The following is a 19,853-nucleotide window of genomic DNA, read 5'->3' on the forward strand; positions in this document are numbered from 1 at the left end:
ACTATTTTGGGATTTGAGGTAGACATTGTGAAAGCTTAAAGGTAGATTTAAGTTGCCGGGGATGCGATAACGCTCAGAGACACACACATTTCATATGTCATGCAACACCCTATACCCAGCCTAGTCGCTGAGCCCGAATACTAGGACAGTACACCAGTGCCATGCATCATTTATAGAGGTGCTCATGGTAGGCGGCCTGACCGACGGCTTAATCGAAAAATGGGAGGGTTTGGGTAAAAATATAGGCCCGAAATATGGGCTTGGGCAAAAATCGGCTTGTTTAAAAACGGGCAGCCTCGGGCAAAATTTTTGGCCGGCCCTACCGACACATAATAAATATATTTTTTATTTCTAAAATATATTCCCTATTTCCCAAATATCCCATCCCAGTAAGTCAGTATTCAGTAACCTATTTCCCCCTTTTCCCATTTCCCCTTTTCGACATTTCTCCCTAACCTAACCCTAAGCCTGTGCCCTCCTCCCATTTTTCTCAATTTGAGTTCACCTCCGGCAGCAATCCACCTCCGATCCTCCACCGATCCACGACCAGACCTCCACGGCTCCACCCATTTCCAGAATCAGAGGTTAGAGCGAAGCTACAAACGTTGTTGCCTTACAGTTCCTTTTTTGTTTGATGTCTTTTGTTTATAATCTGTTTATAATCTTCTTTATAATCTGTTGTTGTTGCCTTACTGATGTTGCCTTACAGTTCCCTTTATTTAGCTGTTTATAATATGTCGTTGTTGCCTACTATTGTTGCCTTACAGTTCCATTTGTTTCGTTGTTGCCTTACTGTTGTTGCATAGCATCTCAATATTTTTATGGACATTTAATTTATGCTTTACAATATTCATTCACTGCGACATTCTTAAACATATGATTCCTTTTTTTTTTATCAAATATTTAACATATGATTTTTGTCTCCAAATCCAAAGTCAAATAATTATATATAAAACTTTATTTGCAATATGATATTGCTGTTTGACTCACTTCCAAGTGAACTTATATGGGCATTTTAGCTCTTAATTTGTGTTTTAAGCTATTATCCCAGGAGTTAACATCAACATAAAATGGTGCTTATATTTTTATGAAATTATTAACTAAATAATTAATATTGTTAATTTTTGAATAAAACAATAATTTTTAATGTAATATACTGTTTTAATATATTGTTTTAATATACTATTATAAATATACTTTTTAATATATTGTTTTAATACACATTAAATGTTGGTGTCCTAATGTATTATAACAAATTTTAATATACTTACCGCTTTTAATAAAATACTAGAAAACTATGTATGAAAGCTTATTTAATTTTAATACATGTATGTATACTTTTTAATATATTGTTTTAATATACTATTATAAATATACTTTTTAATATATTGTTTTAATACACATTAAATGTTGGTGTCCTAATGTATTATAACAAATTTTAATATACTTACCGCTTTTAATAAAATACTAGAAAACTATGTATGAAAGTTTATTTAATTTTAATACATGTATGTATACTTTTTAATATATTGTTTTAATATACTATTATAAATATACTTTTTAATATATTGTTTTAATACACATTAAATGTTGGTGTCCTAATGTATTGTAACAAATTTTAATATACTTACCGCTTTTAATAAAATACTAGAAAACTATGTATGAAAGTTTATTTAATTTTAATACATGTATGTATACTTTTTAATATATTGTTTTAATATACTATTATAAATATACTTTTTAATATATTGTTTTAATACACATTAAATGTTGGTGTCCTAATGTATTATAACAAATTTTAATATACTTACCGTTTTTAATAAAATACTAGAAAACTATGTATGAAAGTTTATTTAATTTTAATACATGTATATATATAAGTATATATTCAATAATCAAGTTATAAATAAGATTATTTTTGGATTGCAGGACTTGAGTTTTATGACTATGGCTAGTTCAAACACTCCTATACTTGTGGACGATGGGTTTAATGAGTATGAAAGTTCTCTCAAACGTCAAAAGGCTACCACTTCAAAGGTGTGGAATGAAATGACGAAGCTTGAATGCGAGAACAAAAATGAATTGAAGGCACAATGTAATCACTGTAAGACTATCTTCTCTGTTAAATCTTCTAGTGAAACCTCTCATTTAAGACGCCATCTAAATAGCTGTTTGAAAAAAGTTAATAAGGACATCACTCAATACACCATAGCCACTCAACCATCACCCGAAGGTGTTCCATCTATAAAAAACTACAAGTTTGATGCTGATGAGTGTCGTAAAGCTATTTCTACTTTTCTTGTGTGTGGCAAGCATTCATTTAGGACAGTTGAAGAACCGGGCTTTAGATACATGATGAGAATTGCTAGTCCTAATTTTAAGAATATAAGTAGACATACAGGTGCTAGGGATGTCCTAATGTATTATGCAAGAGAGAGAGATCGTGTTAAAGAAGAGTTGGCTAAAGCACCTGGTTTAATTTGTCTAACTTCCGATAATTGGAACTCAGAGCATACTAATGATGAATATATTTGCATTACTGCTCATTGGGTTGACAAAGATTGGAAGCTACAAAAGAGAATCATAAGGTTTAGAGCTTTATTTCCTCCGTATGATGGTTTGAACATAGCGGATGAACTTGTTTTATGTTTATCTCAATGGGGTATAGATAAGAAAATTTTTAGCATCACCTTGGATAATGCTTCTTATAATGATGTTATGGTTTCTTGTCTTAAAAATCGTTTCGTGCAAACCGAGCTATTTTGTGTGATGGTGCTTTTTTCAAGTTAGATGTTGTGCACATATATTGAATCTTATAGTTAAAGTGGTTTGGAACTTCTTGATGATGTTGTTGGTAAGATTCAAATGGAATTAGGTACATAAGAAAGTCTGGAATTGTGAGGAAAAGATTTTATGATGTGGCCGACAAAAGTTTTCATTTGAATGTGACCAAAAAGTTGCGTCAAGATGTGTGTGTGAGATGGAATTCTACCTATTTGATGCTTGAATCTTCTCTTTACTATAAAGATGTGCTAGATTATTGGGGCCAACGGGATAAAGATTATCAAATGTTTGCACTTTCTAGCGAGGAGTGGAGAAATGTTGCTATTCTTTGCAAATTTTTGAAAGTCTTTTATGATGTGACTTGTGTTTTTTCTGGTTCTAATTATCCAACGGCAAATCTTTATTTTAGAGGGGTTTGGAAGGTTCACAAGCTCTTGATTGGTACAGTTAAAGGCCCTTATTCGTTTTTAACTCCAATGGTTAAGCAAATGCAAGAGAAATTCAATAAGTATTAATGAGTATTCGTTGATATTGTCATGTCTTGCAATTTTAGATCCTCGTTACAAGTTGAATTATGTGCGATTGCTTTAAAACAATCTATGGTATTCATGCTTCAGATTTTGTTGAGACCATTCTTAGCAATCTTAGACTCTTGTTTGATGAGTATGTTAAGAAATCCAAATCCATGTCTTCCTCTTTGGCTGAGAGTTCTAATGTTTCGGATAAAAATCTTGTTGATTCTAGTTTGGATGAACACAATGATAATAGTGCTGATTTTGGGGGATATTTTGATGAGAGTGATGATTATAAACGGTATTTAAATGAATCTAGCACTAGGAGTGAGAAGTCACAATTGGACATTTATTTGGAAGAACCGGAGCTTGAGTTGAATAGTCAAATAGATGTTTTAGATTATTGGAGCAAAAGTTCAGTTCGATACAATGAGCTTTCATTATTGGCTCGTGATCTTTTGGCAATTCCAATATCGACTGTAGCTTCCGAATCGGCTTTTAGCATGGGTAAGAAAGTTATCACACCTTTGAGGAGTTCACTTAAGCCAAAAACGGTTCAAGCCGTTGTTTGCTTGGATGATTGGATGCGAGCTAAGGGATTTTCAGCAGGTAATTATTATCCTCGTTTTATTGTTCGAATTTTATATTATTTTTTCATCAATTTGATTATCTAATTATTTATTCTTATTTCATGTTAGAAATTGGTTGCAAAAAGGACGATGAAGACGATGAGGACGATGACGACGTTGAGGACGATGAGGATGATGATGTTTCTTCGGTAGCTTTTTAAGATACTTTCCTTCTAAATATGTTGATGGACAATTTATGTTTTGTTATGAAATTAAATATGTTGATGGATTAATGTATGAATATTATGGTTTGTTGCTTAATTTTCCAAAGTCATTATGCAATATGCATAGAATATTTATGACATTTTTTGACAGTTTTGGTATTATTTGACAGTTTTTTGCAGCTTAAAACTTAAAAGCAATAGCAGTGCTTATTGCCCAATGATAATATGCTGTTAGTCCTTATTATTTGTATAATCATTTTTATTTTTATTCTCTATTTTTAAGAATTGATTGTTAGTTTGTTACCTAAATGTCACAAATGTGTAATTATAGACAATTAAATAACATTTAAATTCAATTAGTTGGTAATTTTTTAAACTTACAGTGTATTAGTTTAGTGTAATACTACATCAATTCTAACATTTTTATTTGTAGATAACATGATGAAAGCTATTATTTTAAATTTTTTTCATTATATACAAAAAAAATATAATTTGATATTTGATATAACTTTAATAAAAATTAGTTTTAACTTTTAAGTAAGTAAAAAAAAAAACTGGGCCGGGCCGGGCCCGGGCTTCATATTTTTTCCATGGGCCGGGCCTGGGCTACATCTCAGGCCCATATTTCGGGCCGGGCCGGGCCCGGGCCTACTAAGCGGGCCGAAATTTTTTCTAGGCCCGGCCCATGAGCACCTCTAATCATTTACTTGGCAAATAGTTTCACCAGTAACCAATCGTCATCTTTATTTAATCATACATATGAATTAAAGTCGTACAACCATTTCTTATTGTTAAAACATGCCATACGTACACTAAGGGTATTAAAACTAACAATCAAACATGCAAATGGGCCAACTTGCAAAATTTCCAAAACTGTTATATAGGTATCGATACTGTCTCAGGGGTATAGATATTTTTCTTAAGTGGTATTGATACCACATGAAAAATCGATACCAAACTTGCATTTTGTTTCTCGCCAAATTTCAAAACATCGGAAAATATCAGTACCTTTCGTAAGGTACCGATAAACTTACACTGAGTATCAATACTCGGGCCGAGGTATCGATATCAATTCTCTATTTTGTCTTCTTGCACTTTCAAAAAATATAGAGGTATCGTTTTTAAAGCCCTAATATCAATACCTCTACTCTAGGTTACAAAAATTCAGCATATGCAAGCATTTAAACCATTCAACTTAATCCCTTCACATCATGTTTTATTTACCTAGTCAAATAAGAATCATAATGTCTAAAACAGTAGCCCGAATACCATGTTCAAGTCCACATGCTTCCAAACATAAACAATAAGCAAATAGCCTAAAAATGACTTAACAAAACCGATATAAAGTCTACCACATTGCCTTAAAGTACCATATAACAAACAAACCAATTGCACCTACTATAGCAACTAAAAGAATGACTTAGATCAATTCCTAGAAAGCCACATCGCTCACACCGGAAACGCAACTACTCTGCAAAGGTTAAAATGGAGTGGGTGAGCTTAACAAACTCAATAAATGCTTAGGACAACTTCTATTCAAACAAGTCATTATGCAACAACAAACAGTCATATAACATATTCATAACATCTCTAGTTCTATATCATATTTCATATGTTTAACCGTTTTTCATGCATATCTCTACTTACTATTCATAGGATTATTCAAGCATATATATATTATAACACATATTAGATACATTTAATGATAGTTTGGCTCTTGGGATCATGAAACATGAAGTGCACTCTATCACCACTTATTAAATACACGGATCTCTAACACACCACATAGACTCGTAGAGTCAAACATATTCCATAAGTGAAGCATATAGCTAACACTCTCCAACACTCCAAACACACATATCCTATTGAATAGAGCTTGACTCACATTCCCTTATCTTTCTTAAAACTATCCCAAGCCTCAACGCCCCAAATATCACAACACAAAAGTGAGTACTCACAATCCTATGGCATGCCAACTATATCTAATGGTCTCGAAGTTCACAAGGCCAAAATATCCACACTATCAACACATATTTACATACCAATTTCCATACATGTTCACTGCATATACATGTCATCAACACATTATAACCACTGTCACATATTATGAAATGTACCCACTTATTTACTGTCTCATGGCATGAATTACATACTCATATATTCACTTTCATATTAGTCATCACCAACTTATAACACAAATCATAGTATCTCATACATGTTCATATTTTCACAATTGCACAACACACATTTATCACATTATAACATAGGTGTGAGAACACTTACACTCAAAATTTAGAGTAGGGGTTTAAGCTACCTCTAAATTCCCAATTACATAATGAATCATCTATGAGCAGCTATTCTAAAACACTCACGAAAAATACGCTTTCGCCAGAAAGCCGAAAGCTCAGACAAGCTTTTCTTTGCCTTTGTCTCTACTCGTTCACTTTAACAAGACAAACCACACCAATATTCAATCAATATTTAGTCAATAACTCACCTTAAACAATAAAAAACATAAGCCTAAACTACATTCTCTTCTAACTAAAACCTTTAGCATGACAAACTTAAAATTCGAATAACTCGGTCTACATTTAATCTTTTCGTACAAAACGAGTTTCATTCACCTACAACTAATTTTCAACCTTTAAACTACACAAAACTACACATTTTAAGGTATCAAAATGTTTCAACAAGTTTTGGCCATTCTAATGAAAATTCATTAAAACTTGAGAAATCATTAACCAAACTTCAAAATAATTTTAAAAACCTTCTAACCAAGTTAAAACGTGTTGAAAAACACTTTAGAACCAAATTTTAATCCACAAACCTGAAATCCACCATTAATGACCAAAATTTCAAACTTTTATATAAAACATGCGTTTTAATGGCTAGGAATTTGATTTAAAAGTCTAGATGACATTTAAAACAAATAGGAAGATGATAGGTTACCTTGAATGCAAGAAAAGCGAAGATTTGTCAAAAAAATGAAAAAATCACACGCAAAGATGATGATGAATTCTATGAAGTTTTGGGATGTTTTATTGAGGATTTATGAAGGTAATTGACTTGGGGATGATGGAAATCAAAAAAATATGGTTTAAGAATCAACATTTAAGAGTTAGGGCTTTGTGAGAGTGATGGATGGCAACACTATGCAAAAGGAGAAAAGTTATTGTGAAAATGAGTTGGGAATGGGGGGTTTTAGGTTCAATTTTAAAATTTGGTCTATTTGCCTCTTAAAAGCTCACAGTTTTGACTTCTTTACAAATCAGTCCTATTTTCACAATTTAAGGTATTTAAAAACTCATTTTTAGAAACTGACTTAATTTCCTAATAGCCATTGTCGAAAACATTTTTGAATATCAACCTTAAGAAATTCTAAGCACATATAGGCTAAAATACCATCGAAACTCCTAGGCCCTGTTTTGGGGTGTTACATGTCGTGTCAGGATGGGACCATTACCTTCGAAACTCATCCTATGAAAGTCGGGTTTGGAGGTGATAGTGCTTTATACAGTCACTGGTTGAAATATATGTAAAGGTCCAAGTCGACAGTCGTTATGCGATCACAGGTTGGAGTATAATTAATGGGTCAATTGACAGTCGTTATGTGGTCCTGAGTTTAAGGTTTTTGGATTCCCAGATGTGGTGGCTTATAAACACCATTCATAATATTGATTTCATAATCATAGGGAAAAACAAAGGGGCTTTCCGGTGTAATCAATGTAATTTTTTCTCCATCCCCACTGAAGGTAGTATCTTTAAACTTCATTCTTACCTGAAGTTCAGGACCGAGTTGGATACAAGAGGACTCTTAAGGGGAGAGCGGATGTTTCAGCGGAGTATTTTAACAAAAATGAAGACACTAAGCATGATTTTATCGCGAATTGTTATTTTTAGGCACTAGGAAAGTTCGACATCATTTGTGTCGAAGATCTCATTAAGTGATAATAACAGTGGGACCTCATTTCAAGGAAGCCAACAACTCCCTTTGGCCATTTAACCTCATTTCAAGAAGAAAAGGAACCATTACGTCGAAGGTGGAGATGTCGATCTGAAAAAGAAGAGGAACCATTATGTCAAAGGTGGAGATGCCCACAACCGCGAGAATTACATCAACGAGATAATTAGGAGAATGAATTAAAAAAACTTGGGTATTTTTTTAAACTAGTGGTTGATTTTTTTTTGTTTGTTTATTTGTAAGGGATTCTGATTTTAATTTATGTTAGAAGTTAGAATCACTTTTTTGTCATAAAAGACATGGATTTTTTGCCATTGTTATACTGAGAGCTTTCTCAAAGTTCTTTTGCTTTAGAATTTATTACCAATGTGTTATTTTTCAAAGTTCTTTTGTATATGTAATATTTGGATGGTATAATGACATGATAGAATATCACAAACTGTTATAACTTTTTATGCTGTAAAATTTAACATATAGATTATGGCATATAAGCTAATGAGATCATGTAACTTTTATTTTTGATGCTATAAAATTTAACATATAGATTATGGCATATAAGCTAACGAGATCATGTAACTTTTTGTTAATGTATGAACATTATGCTTGGATGTAAAATATAATTCTCAAGCTATTTATTACTTCTAATCTTTTGCCTTTTAGTTTAGAGGATAATTAAATTATTTTATTTCACTAATGATATTTTAGCACATTAAATATGCATAGCAGTTTAAAAAATAATAAAGTAGGCTATATATTATTTTTCTAATATTATATATTTCTATTTTATTAATTTATATTTTAATAATAATTTTAAGAATGTTATTAAATTATATATTATTATTTTATTAAATTATATTTAATAATAATTATATTAAAATATGATTAAAATATTTATTTTTATTTTTAATTATATTTAATAATAATCCTATTAAAATTTAATAATAATAATCATCTACCTAAAACAAATTCTGCTAAAGATACTCTGGTCATTTAAGCTTTTTTCTTTATGCTATTACAATATCTATTCCATTCAACCAAACACAAGAATACTATTACAGTTCTATTCCATTACATTCAACCAAATAATTGAATTACTGATTATAACTCTATTTTAGTACAACTCCATTTCATTACATCTCTATTTCATTATGGCCCTATTCCATTCCCCCTAACCAAACGCGGTGTAGGTTTTTTGGCAGGAGTACCTCGACACCTAGCACAAGATAAATTAGAACCAGATGGATATATATATTTTGCATATCATTGATTCAACATATGTTGTATCGATGTCGACAGTGAAGGAATCTACCAAGTTGACAAATGTTAGAATAATAACACATAAGGGAACTTGTAAATAAAGAAATAACCTTTTCCCATTCCCTACAAATGGTACATGCGAAAAAACCCAACAATAAACGTGATCCAACAAAGAGTAATTCATGGATTATAAACAAAACCAATATTTACTGAACACCAATTTTTTTTTGAAAGGGTATAGAGTTTTTTGGTAATACTGAATGTAACCTATGCTAGGTTGGTTGTATTTATAGTTTGCAGCAAAAATGTTGGCAACATTGGATGTCACCCATAAAAAGAACATTAAACTCAACATCCATGGATGTCAAATAAGTGAGTTGTCATTTTAATAGTGTAGCAAACATCGAAGTTGACATTCATGGGTGTTGACTTTAAATTACTCTTTAAATGTGCCAAAGATTCTTGAAACTGTAACCCTAATAAGTGCTAATGACCTCAAAACTGACTATTCTTGAGTTTAGTCACTTTTCTGATTTAATCGAGCTTCCTGATCCCAAACTTTAGTCACATACACTAACTTTGACATCTATGGATGAGATACCGAGCGCAGCTACTTTTGTAGGTCTAACAAAGATTCTTGAACCTTAAGTATTGAACGTTGAAACTCTAATACAATGAACTTGGCATCCAAGTATGTTGAGTTTATTATGTAATATTAAATAATGTCACATCCCATGGTTGTTGATTTCTCCAAGCATTTAAACTATACATACGGCTCAGTTTTTGAATGCGTAACCCATACTTTGTCTTGTCATCTTTCATCCTTGCTTAAGGGATGAGTAAAATCCGATTCGATTCGAAAAAAATCGAGAAAAAGTTTCAAAATTTGAATTAAATAGTTTGAGTTATTTGAGTTGATTGAGTTATTAGGTTCAACTTGAATAAAAAATCAAGTTTTCAGTTTAACTCGAATATGAATTACACAATTCGAGTTATCCAAAAATCTAAATAAGAAAAGACAAAACTACGTTTTATTGATAAATGTTTACATTTTCTAAAGTTAAAAGTCAAAAACATTAAGTTAAAAGGTAAAACTATGTTGTTTTGATAAATGTTCACCTATTAAGTTAAAAGGCAAAACCATTATATTATTTATGTAGTTAAATAATATTGTTCTTCGTCTACTAGTTAAATAATCGGTCCATGTAAACGCAACATTGAGTATAAATAATAGGATTCGTTAACTAGACTCGACTCGAAATTTTTTGACTTGATTAGAAAAAATCAAATTGAGTTCGGTTGCTAAAATAGGATTTGTCAACTCAACTAACTTGAAGTTTTTTTTACTCGATTTGATTTGACCTGATCAAATACTCACCCCTATCCTTGCTAAATACTAATAATTTTCTTAGACACCTAATCGTAAGTCATATTATCTTCCCATACGATTAGGGGTTTAAGAAAATAAGTTAAAATTTAGTGTGGCTAGTTAGGGGGGACATGAAAGCGGGATATGGTTTAGCGAGTTCAATTCAACACCATAACTTTTATAATTCTATTTTTCTTGAGTTTCAGTTCCAGATTAGAGAGGAATTATAATTGTAGAAATTCAATAGTTGTAATTTGAGATCTAATGAGTTTTGGAGTTGGCCCGATTTTATATAAAGGTTGTGCCTACCTCCCTGGGTGAATCTCGAATTTGTCTTGTGTTTGGTTTTTTCAAATTAGAATCCACTCTCTAAGCATAATGAGTTTGAGGATAGCAAAGTAAATTAATTGGTAGAAAGTTTAAAGAGATTAGACTTTCGTTTGAGTTGATTGAAAAGCACGAGGATCTTTCTAGAAGACTTTGTATTTTGAGCATCTTCTTACGACTTTGACATGTAAGTACTTTATTTGATCTAATTTATTGCATTAGATATCACGACAAGTTCGATTTTTAGAAAAAAATTAAACATTTGTTGTGCTACTTTTTCATGTTTTCTAAATTATTTTCCAACATTGCTTTATTTTGATTTATCATGAATGATGAAAATATAAAGGGTAAGCTACCTCAATGCCACTAAACTATTAGTAAGTTTAAGTTTGATCATTCAACTTCAAAAAGTTATAAATTGGACTCTGAGCTATTCGAAAGTTTTTATTTAAGTCACCGGGCTGTTAAAATTACTATTGTATAACCTTATTTATTCGCGCCACCTACACCAATCAAAAGCTCACATTCACTTTCTCTTTTACAATTTAGTTTTTTTTTATTATCATAATACAATTTTGAACATCATGAATCTATGAACCAAAATCTAAACAATTTTCTTCTTTGATTTCCAACCTTTGACATTGATCGCTAGATCGATTTAGATTTAATATATAATTTTTTACTCATCAATGGGTACTAATCCACCATACTAATCGTTGAATCGCTACACTATTGACGATAATTAATGGTTCAATGACTAAAATGTTACAACACGATAATATAAATGATTAAAACATAACATTTCAAGCATAAATGACTAAAATAAAACTTAAAACAAACCAAATTAACTATTTTAATAATTTACGCTTGAAAAAATGTAAAAAGAAAACTCGTGACATATGTAATGGGATTAAAAAAATGAAGCAGAGCCACCCAGTTGCCGTCTCGAACTTGGGAGGGACATAAATGATTAACGTGGTAAATTGGTCATTTTCAATGGGTTTGGAACATTAGCAAAAAATTCCATCACGACCGGGCCCGATCCCACTATATAAATAACGATAACGATAAAAAAGTAAAGATTGGCCGGCAAACACAAGTGGAGGAATTATGGTAGAGTCACATCGCGTTATTTTTCTTTTATAAAAGGTTACAACGCGTCAATAATTGATTGAGCCTCGTGTTTCGAATCTTGACGAAGACTTATCGAATCAATTAAATATTAAATATTATTAAATAATTAAATAATAATTAATTTTTTCTCTATATAATAATGCAGAGTGCAAGGCAATAAAGCATTTGCTCAAACCCTAGGATAGTTGGATTCCATTTCATTTTGTTCAAGTTTCAGATTTCTCCTCCTCGCCTCTTCTGATCAGGTAGTTTTTTCTTCTTCTTCTTCTAATTTTGTAGATTTTTTTCTTTTTTTCCCTGATTTTTTTATTATTGGTCAATGTTTCTTGTTAGATTTTGATTTCATGAGCTTCTTCCTGGAAATTGACAAATTTTTAATTTTCTTTTTCAATTTTTAGATCGTATTTATGTTATTTTAATACCCTAATCAGATTCGTCTGCTCTTGATTTAATTTTTCATCTTTCTTTCTCTTTGCATGAAATTATCTGTTTGTTTCAAATTTTTGTTTGGATTTAGAAAATTTTAGTCGTGTTACAGTTTCTTTAAACGTTCACTTATTTATTTTTATGCATTACGTCCCGTATAACTTTGTTTTTTCTTTATTTTTAAAATTAATTGCGGTTAATTTCTTGTTGTTAGTTTATTTAGTTTTAGAGTTCATAAATTATTTAATCAATCTGAAACCAATTTTTGGATGCAGTTGCAGGCAATTTTTTACTGATTTTCTTGTAGGCTTTTTAGGGAGTTGATCAAAATCTACCGATTTTGATTTGGGGATTTTACATTTTGAATAGGGAGTGATTTCTGGGTCTGATTAAAAAGAATTGTTTTATTGGAACTTGGAAGTTAATTTTCATCTAAAAGCTATTAAAGAGGAAAGAAGGGTCAGTTCACCAAGCCAAATATTTGGGATCATGCCGGTATCGGGAAAAGAAGAGGTGATTTTTAAATTTCATTTTTTTTTTCAATTACTAGAACCTAAGCTTAGTTAAAGTGTCGCATTTTTTTTGTGTTGAATATTGATTAATTTATGTTTTGTTGTTAGATGGGGGTTAAACCCAGTGTTGGGCAGTTTAGTGAATACACTGCAGGTATTCCTATAAAGAAAAGGAGGTTTCCTTTTATTTTGTCAACTGAAAATGAATTGGAGCAGAAAGGATTTTCTAGTCCAGTTCAAGGTTCAACTGTTTCGAATGATGGTATTGTTGCAGTGCGTTCAACACCCAGTGGTGTTTTAGTGAGTTCAAGTACCAGTGATGCTTTAGCCAGTTCAAACACCAGTGGTGTCGTAGCGAGTTTGAACAACAGTGGAATTTTAGGGAGTTCGAAAACCAGTGTTATCAATGCTGATGGTGTTACAGCTAGTTTAAATGCTGGTAGTTTTGCTACAAGTTCTAATGCTTTGGGTGTTGCAATGAGTTCTACTGCTGGTAGTGCTGCAGCTTGTTTTAATGCTGGTAGCGTTGCCTCAAGTTCTAAAGCTTCCAGTGCTGCAGTGAGTTCTACTTCTGTTAGGCTTGCGGGTAGTTTGAATGCTGGTAGTGTTGCCGAAAGTTCTTATCCTTCTGGTGTTGTGATGAGTTCCAGTGCTATTAGTGTTGCAGCTGGTTCGATTGCTAGTAGGGCTGTGGAAAATCCTAATGCTAGTAGTGTTGGAGGAAGTGGCTTGAGCTTTCCTGATGCAAGTGAGAAATCAGCACATGAGAAAGAGAAGAGAAGTTCAGATGATACAAATGTTAGCATGGTGCAGGGTAATACTAATCTCCTTAGGGTAAAACTTGAAGAACAAAGCTTTGCAATTCAGTCTAGGTCTTTGGCTGATATCAGCTGCAAAGGGAAGCTTGTGGCAACTGGGACATCAGACAATATCATGAGGAAGTTGGCAAAATCTGAATTGGACTTGGTAGGCAATGATTCTCTCACCTTTAGTGTAGGGAAAGATGTATATAGCCAGAAAAGTGTAGATGGAAAGTTTGGATCACAGTTACCTTTAGTTTCTGGGAGCCCTGGATTATCCCTAGGTTTAAGGGAATATCCTTCAGCTATGGCTAGTGGAAATAATGAGCAAGGTTTTCGGAATCAGGAAAAGACGGAACCTGTTTCCTTGAATCTATCTTTAAGCAAAGGAGAAGGCACTACTCAACCGAGAAGTACTGCAGTCCAGCCTAATACTAAGGGTTCTAATATGCTAGCTGATAGAACGAACTGGGATTTGAATACGACAATGGATTATTGGGAAGGTCCTGCCAGTGATGATGGTGCAAGGAAAATGGCTACTCAAATGTATGATATAAAGCCGGTAATTTGCTCAGCTGGGATGACTGTTGCAAGTATGCCTACACAGCTGCAAATACCTGAAGAAATTGAGAACAGAGCCAAAATTAAAATGTCATCTATAGTTTCTAGCCAGCAGTATAGCGCTGAGGATTCACTTCGTTTGGGCCTCACTACACCTTATCTACATTTGAACCCCAATGAAAAACCGGCAGGTTCTTCAGGTAAAATTGTTTCAGGCCATGTTGTTGCAAATGTCAGTTCACCTGGGGAACCAGTACCTGCCAGCAAGCCGACAATGGTCAACTACAAGCCTGTAAAATCAGAACCACTTGATGAGAGAGTCAGAAGTGATTCTGGTGTAACTAAAGCAAAACCTACAGGCTTGTTAAATATCACACAGGTGAAGTCTGAAATAATTGAAAAGTGCAGTTTGGAAAGATTAAAATCTTCAACTATTAGTACCTTAAAATCAGTTGATGCTAGTTCCATAAAACCTGAACCAGTGTGTGAGAGTAACAAGGAAACGCCGCAGAGAATGGAGGGACCAATGAATCAATCAGATGAACAAATGCTAGCAGTACCTACTTCTACTGATTCGTCATTACATGGTGTTACAACTCACGGGGAACATTTTATGCAAGCTAAAGAAACTGAGGCCAGTGTTGAGGCCCAGGTTGCTTCTAAAATGATTTCTTCTGCAGGTGTTACAACTCATGCTGAACATTTTATTCAAGCTAAAGAAACTGAGCCCAGTGGTGAGGGCCAGGTTGCTTCTCAAATGATTTCTTCTGCAGATGTTACAACTCATGCCGAACATTTTATGCAAGCTAAAGAAACTGAGCCCAGTGGCGAGGGCCTGGTTGCTTCTGAAATGATTTCTTCTGTGGACCATGATGATAATGAATCAAACATTGCTGGTAAACTAGATAACTCTACTTCCCAAAGTAAAATGGTTGAAGATTCTGATCATTGCAAGCTGAAATTCATGGATGTACAACTTCCTGATTCTAGGGGATCAGTTGAGGGTTCTGCAAGTGATGAGGAAAAAATAAATTTATCAGGTGATGTTTTAGAGGAAGATTCATATGGTTCCGATTATGAGTCAGATGACAAGAGAGAGTTAGCTACAGCTATGGATATAGAACATGATCGTAGAGGAGAGGAGGAATTTGAAGATGGTGAGGTCAGGGAACCTGTGGTGAACACTGAGATAGAGGTTCTGATATGTGAGATGCAAGAAGCAGGAAATGGGAATGATGGTGGTAACAATCCATTGTCATCCTCTTTCAGAGAAAAAGAAACTCTAATCAAAGACCCCGGAATAACGAGTAATGACACTAATACTAATGAATGCACCGACACATCTGTCAATAAGGATTCTGCTACTGAAGCTAATAAAGAGGCCTGTTTGCAAGAATCTTCAGCTGTTGAGATGCCTTCTAGTCAAATGGATGGAAAGAGACACATTAAAGCCATACCAAGAAAATCGCTCGATGCATCAGAAAAGGATACTGTTAAAGGGCAAGAGGGAGAGCTGGCATCTATCCAATTCTCGGATACAAGCCAGGGAACTTCAGTGACCATTTCTCAAGGTACAGATGATGCTAAAAAAACTGATTCAGAAGGAAAAGGCAATTCTGTTTTACCAAAGGGAGAAGCATTTTCAAGTGGTGATGATGCGGGTAAGGATGTTGACAATGGAGGTAATAGGAGTCGAATTATAAACTTATCTCGAGCTTCTAATCTATCATCCCCTGGTAGAACAAGATCTATTTCAGGCAGGACATTGCAGTCACAAATAGGAAGAGAGAGACTGCCTGATGTTGCCCTGGAAGGAGATAAGTTCCATCATCGAGGGAGGTGATTATTGTTATTTATCATTGCTGCCTTTTTTCAGTTTGTTTATTACATTCGATGAGTAATATATGTCTGTAATAACTTTTTTTCCTGACAATGTTTACCCACAGAGATGAAGCTTATGCCGACAGTTTACATAGATTCCCCAGAGAGAGGCATCATGTTCAGCCATCCAGGAATAATAGAATAAGTTTTATGCGTGGAAGAGGTAGGATTTCCAGTCGGATAGACACCCTACGTGGTGATCAGGATTCAGAATGTAACTTTGCTTCAGAGTTTTATAATGGTCCTACAGAATATCGTGTTGTGAGACATAAAAATGCATCTGCTGTTTCTGATGCAGATCCTAACTTTAGTAGCTATAATAATGGGCAAGATGGTGCATATTTTGGTACTGGAAGAGGTGGGAGGAAGATCTTGAATGATGATCCACCAATTTTCTCCCAGTTACCCCCAAGGAGGCGGTCTCCTGGTGGAAGAGATGGACCTGCTGGACGTGGGCTTCCAATGGTTCGCAGAGTTCCAAGAAATCTTAGTCCAAGTCGATGCATTGCTGAAGATGGATCTGAATTAGTTGGGTTGAGGCATATGAGAGGTTTTGCTGATGACCATACAGACCCAATGTTCGCACGCTGCCAACCTTCATTTGAGGGATTAGATGGTCCTTTTGTGAGGGGGAACAGGGAATTTACATCTGTTCAGAGAAGGGGTATCCCGCGAACACGTTCAAAATCTCCTACCAGACAACGAACTCGTTCTCCTGGTCCATGGTCTTCTCTTAGGAGAAGATCACCTGATGGATTTGGAGGCCCTTTGGAATTACCTCATCGAAGATCACCACCACTTTACAGGATGGAGAGAATAAGGTCACCTGATCGTCCTTGTTTTGCTGGCGAAATGGGTGTTAGAAGGCATGGATCTCCACCATATTTGTCTCGACCCTCTAATGATTTGAGAGACCTGGATCCCAGTCGAGATCATGGTCATCCAAGATCTGGCATCTCTAATAGGAGCCCATCTGGTCGAATTTTACTTAGAAACAGTAGAAGGTTGGATCTTGTAGATCCTCGAGAAAGGAATGAAGGTGACGATTACTTTGGTGGGCCTATGCCCTCTGGCAGGTTTCATGATCTTGGAACCGATGGGAATCCTGATGAGAGGAGGAGGTATGGTGATAGACGTGGACCTGTACGTCCTTTTAGGTCTCCTTACAGTGTTGCTGATAGTGAAAATTTTCATCTTAATGCTGAGGGTGGTCCTAGATCCTTCAGGTTCTGTCCTGAAGATGATCCAGAGTTGCATGAAAGAGGGAATATGAGGGAAAGAGAATTTGATAGACGGATCAAAAACCGACCAGGGAATGCCCCTAGGAGGACAAGAAACATGGAGGAGCAGGAAGGAAATTTCAGGCACGGTGGTCAGGTTTGGCATGATGATGGGTTTGATGATATGTCACAAGCGAAGCGAAAACGATTTTGAGTAGGTTTATTTATGCCATTAGTCTACTGTCAATGGTGTAAGTTATCAGAGCAGCAGGGCAGAATCTGTTACCATTCTCTATTTTCTGCATACGCAGTAACCCCTTGTTTAGGGTGTAGAATAAAATCTGGAAGCAGCAAATGGTAGAAGGTAATTTAAGTGCTATGTAAGTATACGGTACTTTTGCCCAAAGAACATATCAAGGCACTCTTCTGTCTGACAGGTTTTGAATGACTCCAGTCTTCTCTGTTATAATCTTTTGCTGGTTATTCCTTTGGGCAGACCTTTTCCCTGCTGAGAAAACGCGAGTGCTTGCGTTTTTAAGATTGAAACAAAATGAGGGTATGATCACAGTTTATCTATTATTACATGATGAATAAATTCTCTTTTGTGCATTTGCTACCAAGCCTAATCATCCGTTCAATTGCAAAAATGGCATTAGTTCGCGTGGTCCGGAACTCCGGATTGTTCGACTTTGTGTTTGTAAAATGTCATCCCTGTTCAGTAACATCACAGGTAGGTGAGTTTTTTTCAAGGGACAGTCGGATATTGCCATGAAATTTGAAAAATATAATTTAAAAGAAATGAAAGAGAAGCATAGCTGCAAATGCTGAATTTTATGCCAAATAGCTGGTCTTTACAGGTAGTTGTGAGGTGAAGATTGTTTGGCTCTGGCCTGGGTTTTGTTTTGGCTCAAAGCAACAGGTTATTGTTATTGTGATATGTGCTTCGATTTTTCATTTTTCTTCAAGTATCTATGTCTGGTATTCGCATTCGAATTATATTAGGATATGGATACGAGGATATAGCATCTTCAAAGGCCTGATAAATCATGGGAAACTTGGAAAGAAATGAACGTGAACACATCTATGTACATATTTGTGACGGTTCCGTGAACATTAACTTGAATCTGTTGTTCCGGTAGGAGTAAAGTCTGAACTTTTTGTTTTGAACTTCGCCACTTATCATGAGATATGGGTCAGCTACAAAGGATTTTACTTTCACATTCACATTGCAGTGGCTGCTGCATTTGTTTGATTTTGCTTAAAATGGGTCATGGTTGCTATCATGTCATCCTGGTCACTTTTGGTATGTTAAATGAGTAAATTGTTGATTACGCCTATTTGATGAAATACGATTATTACATAATTTAAGAAGACAAAATGAGTGATTGAAAGTGATTGGGGGATTTGGATTGTGAGATGAGATGGACGGATGTTTGATTGATGTGTTCACAATTCCTGTTTGATTCTGCTGTTTACGTGGAAATGTCTTGTGTTGACCTCCATTTCACTAATTGGTTTTCTATAGGTTTGGAATTTTCATTTATCAAGTTTTGATTAAAATATATTAAGACAAAGGTTTTTACATTGGATTGATTGTATTCCAATCGGTATGATCAAATAAATTATTAAAAAATTTAAATACATAAAAATATAAAAAATAACTGGTTGAATTATTAGTCTAATTGATTATTTAATTCAGTTTAATAGGCGGTTTGTGAATTAATCGATTTGATGTTTCTTTTTGGGTTGGTGCTTCAATTTTCAATTTGCAATTTGACCGAACGGTTTTGTTCAGTTCAAATAATTATCATGAGGATAAATTACATAAGCAGTTGCTCAATTTTGGTGCAATTGACAATATAGTTAGTCTGATTTTAATTACAATTTTAAAAAATAACTAATTAGTCTCGCGTACTAAGTTGATTTATTATTTAACTGGCTATGTTGGCATTTTAGTTGTCGTTTAAAGGGTCTTGGATAGTAGAAGAAGGAAAAGAGAAAACAAAGAATAAGAGGAGAAAAGGAAGAAGAAAAAGAAGAGAAAAAAAAGATACAATCTGAATAATTTTTTTTATCGATGTCTTTTTTCCTTTCTTGTTCCAAAAATTGGAGAAAAAAAATTCTCCAAAGCTCTCTACACATTTCACTTCTACCCATTTTTGCATCCGGTTTCCAGCATTGCCTCGAATTAATCCCATCACCAAAACGAAGCTCCCCTCACCCTTTGGACACCTAATGGTTTAGATTTCTCCAAGGAACGACCAAAATTTTTGAAAATTCAAGCACAATTTCGAAACTAGCAACCTTGATTTGTTG

At 34.1% G+C, this 19,853-nt stretch overlaps 1 protein-coding gene across 3 annotated transcripts; it reads left to right on the forward strand.

Moving 5' to 3' along the window:
- The first annotated feature begins 12,237 nt into the window (after positions 1-12,237).
- Positions 12,238-18,915, forward strand: LOC105779629 (uncharacterized). 3 transcript variants are annotated; one of them, XM_012603468.2, is made up of 5 exons: positions 12,238-12,382; positions 12,839-13,076; positions 13,184-16,275; positions 16,383-16,480; positions 16,616-18,915. In XM_012603468.2, the coding sequence occupies exons 2-5, from the start codon at positions 13,053-13,055 to the stop codon at positions 17,749-17,751; spliced, it is 4,350 nt and encodes a 1,449-aa protein (XP_012458922.2). In that variant the 5' UTR covers positions 12,238-12,382; positions 12,839-13,052; the 3' UTR covers positions 17,752-18,915. The 3 variants fall into 3 exon arrangements, with proteins under 3 accessions (XP_012458922.2, XP_012458919.2, XP_012458920.2); XM_012603465.2 differs by having other exon boundaries at positions 16,383-18,915; XM_012603466.2 differs by having other exon boundaries at positions 12,262-12,382; positions 12,933-13,076; positions 16,383-18,915.
- Positions 18,916-19,853: the final 938 nt, after the last annotated feature.

This window comes from Gossypium raimondii, chromosome 4 (assembly GCF_025698545.1).
Source record: "Gossypium raimondii isolate GPD5lz chromosome 4, ASM2569854v1, whole genome shotgun sequence".
NCBI classification, from domain to species: domain Eukaryota; kingdom Viridiplantae; phylum Streptophyta; class Magnoliopsida; order Malvales; family Malvaceae; genus Gossypium; species Gossypium raimondii.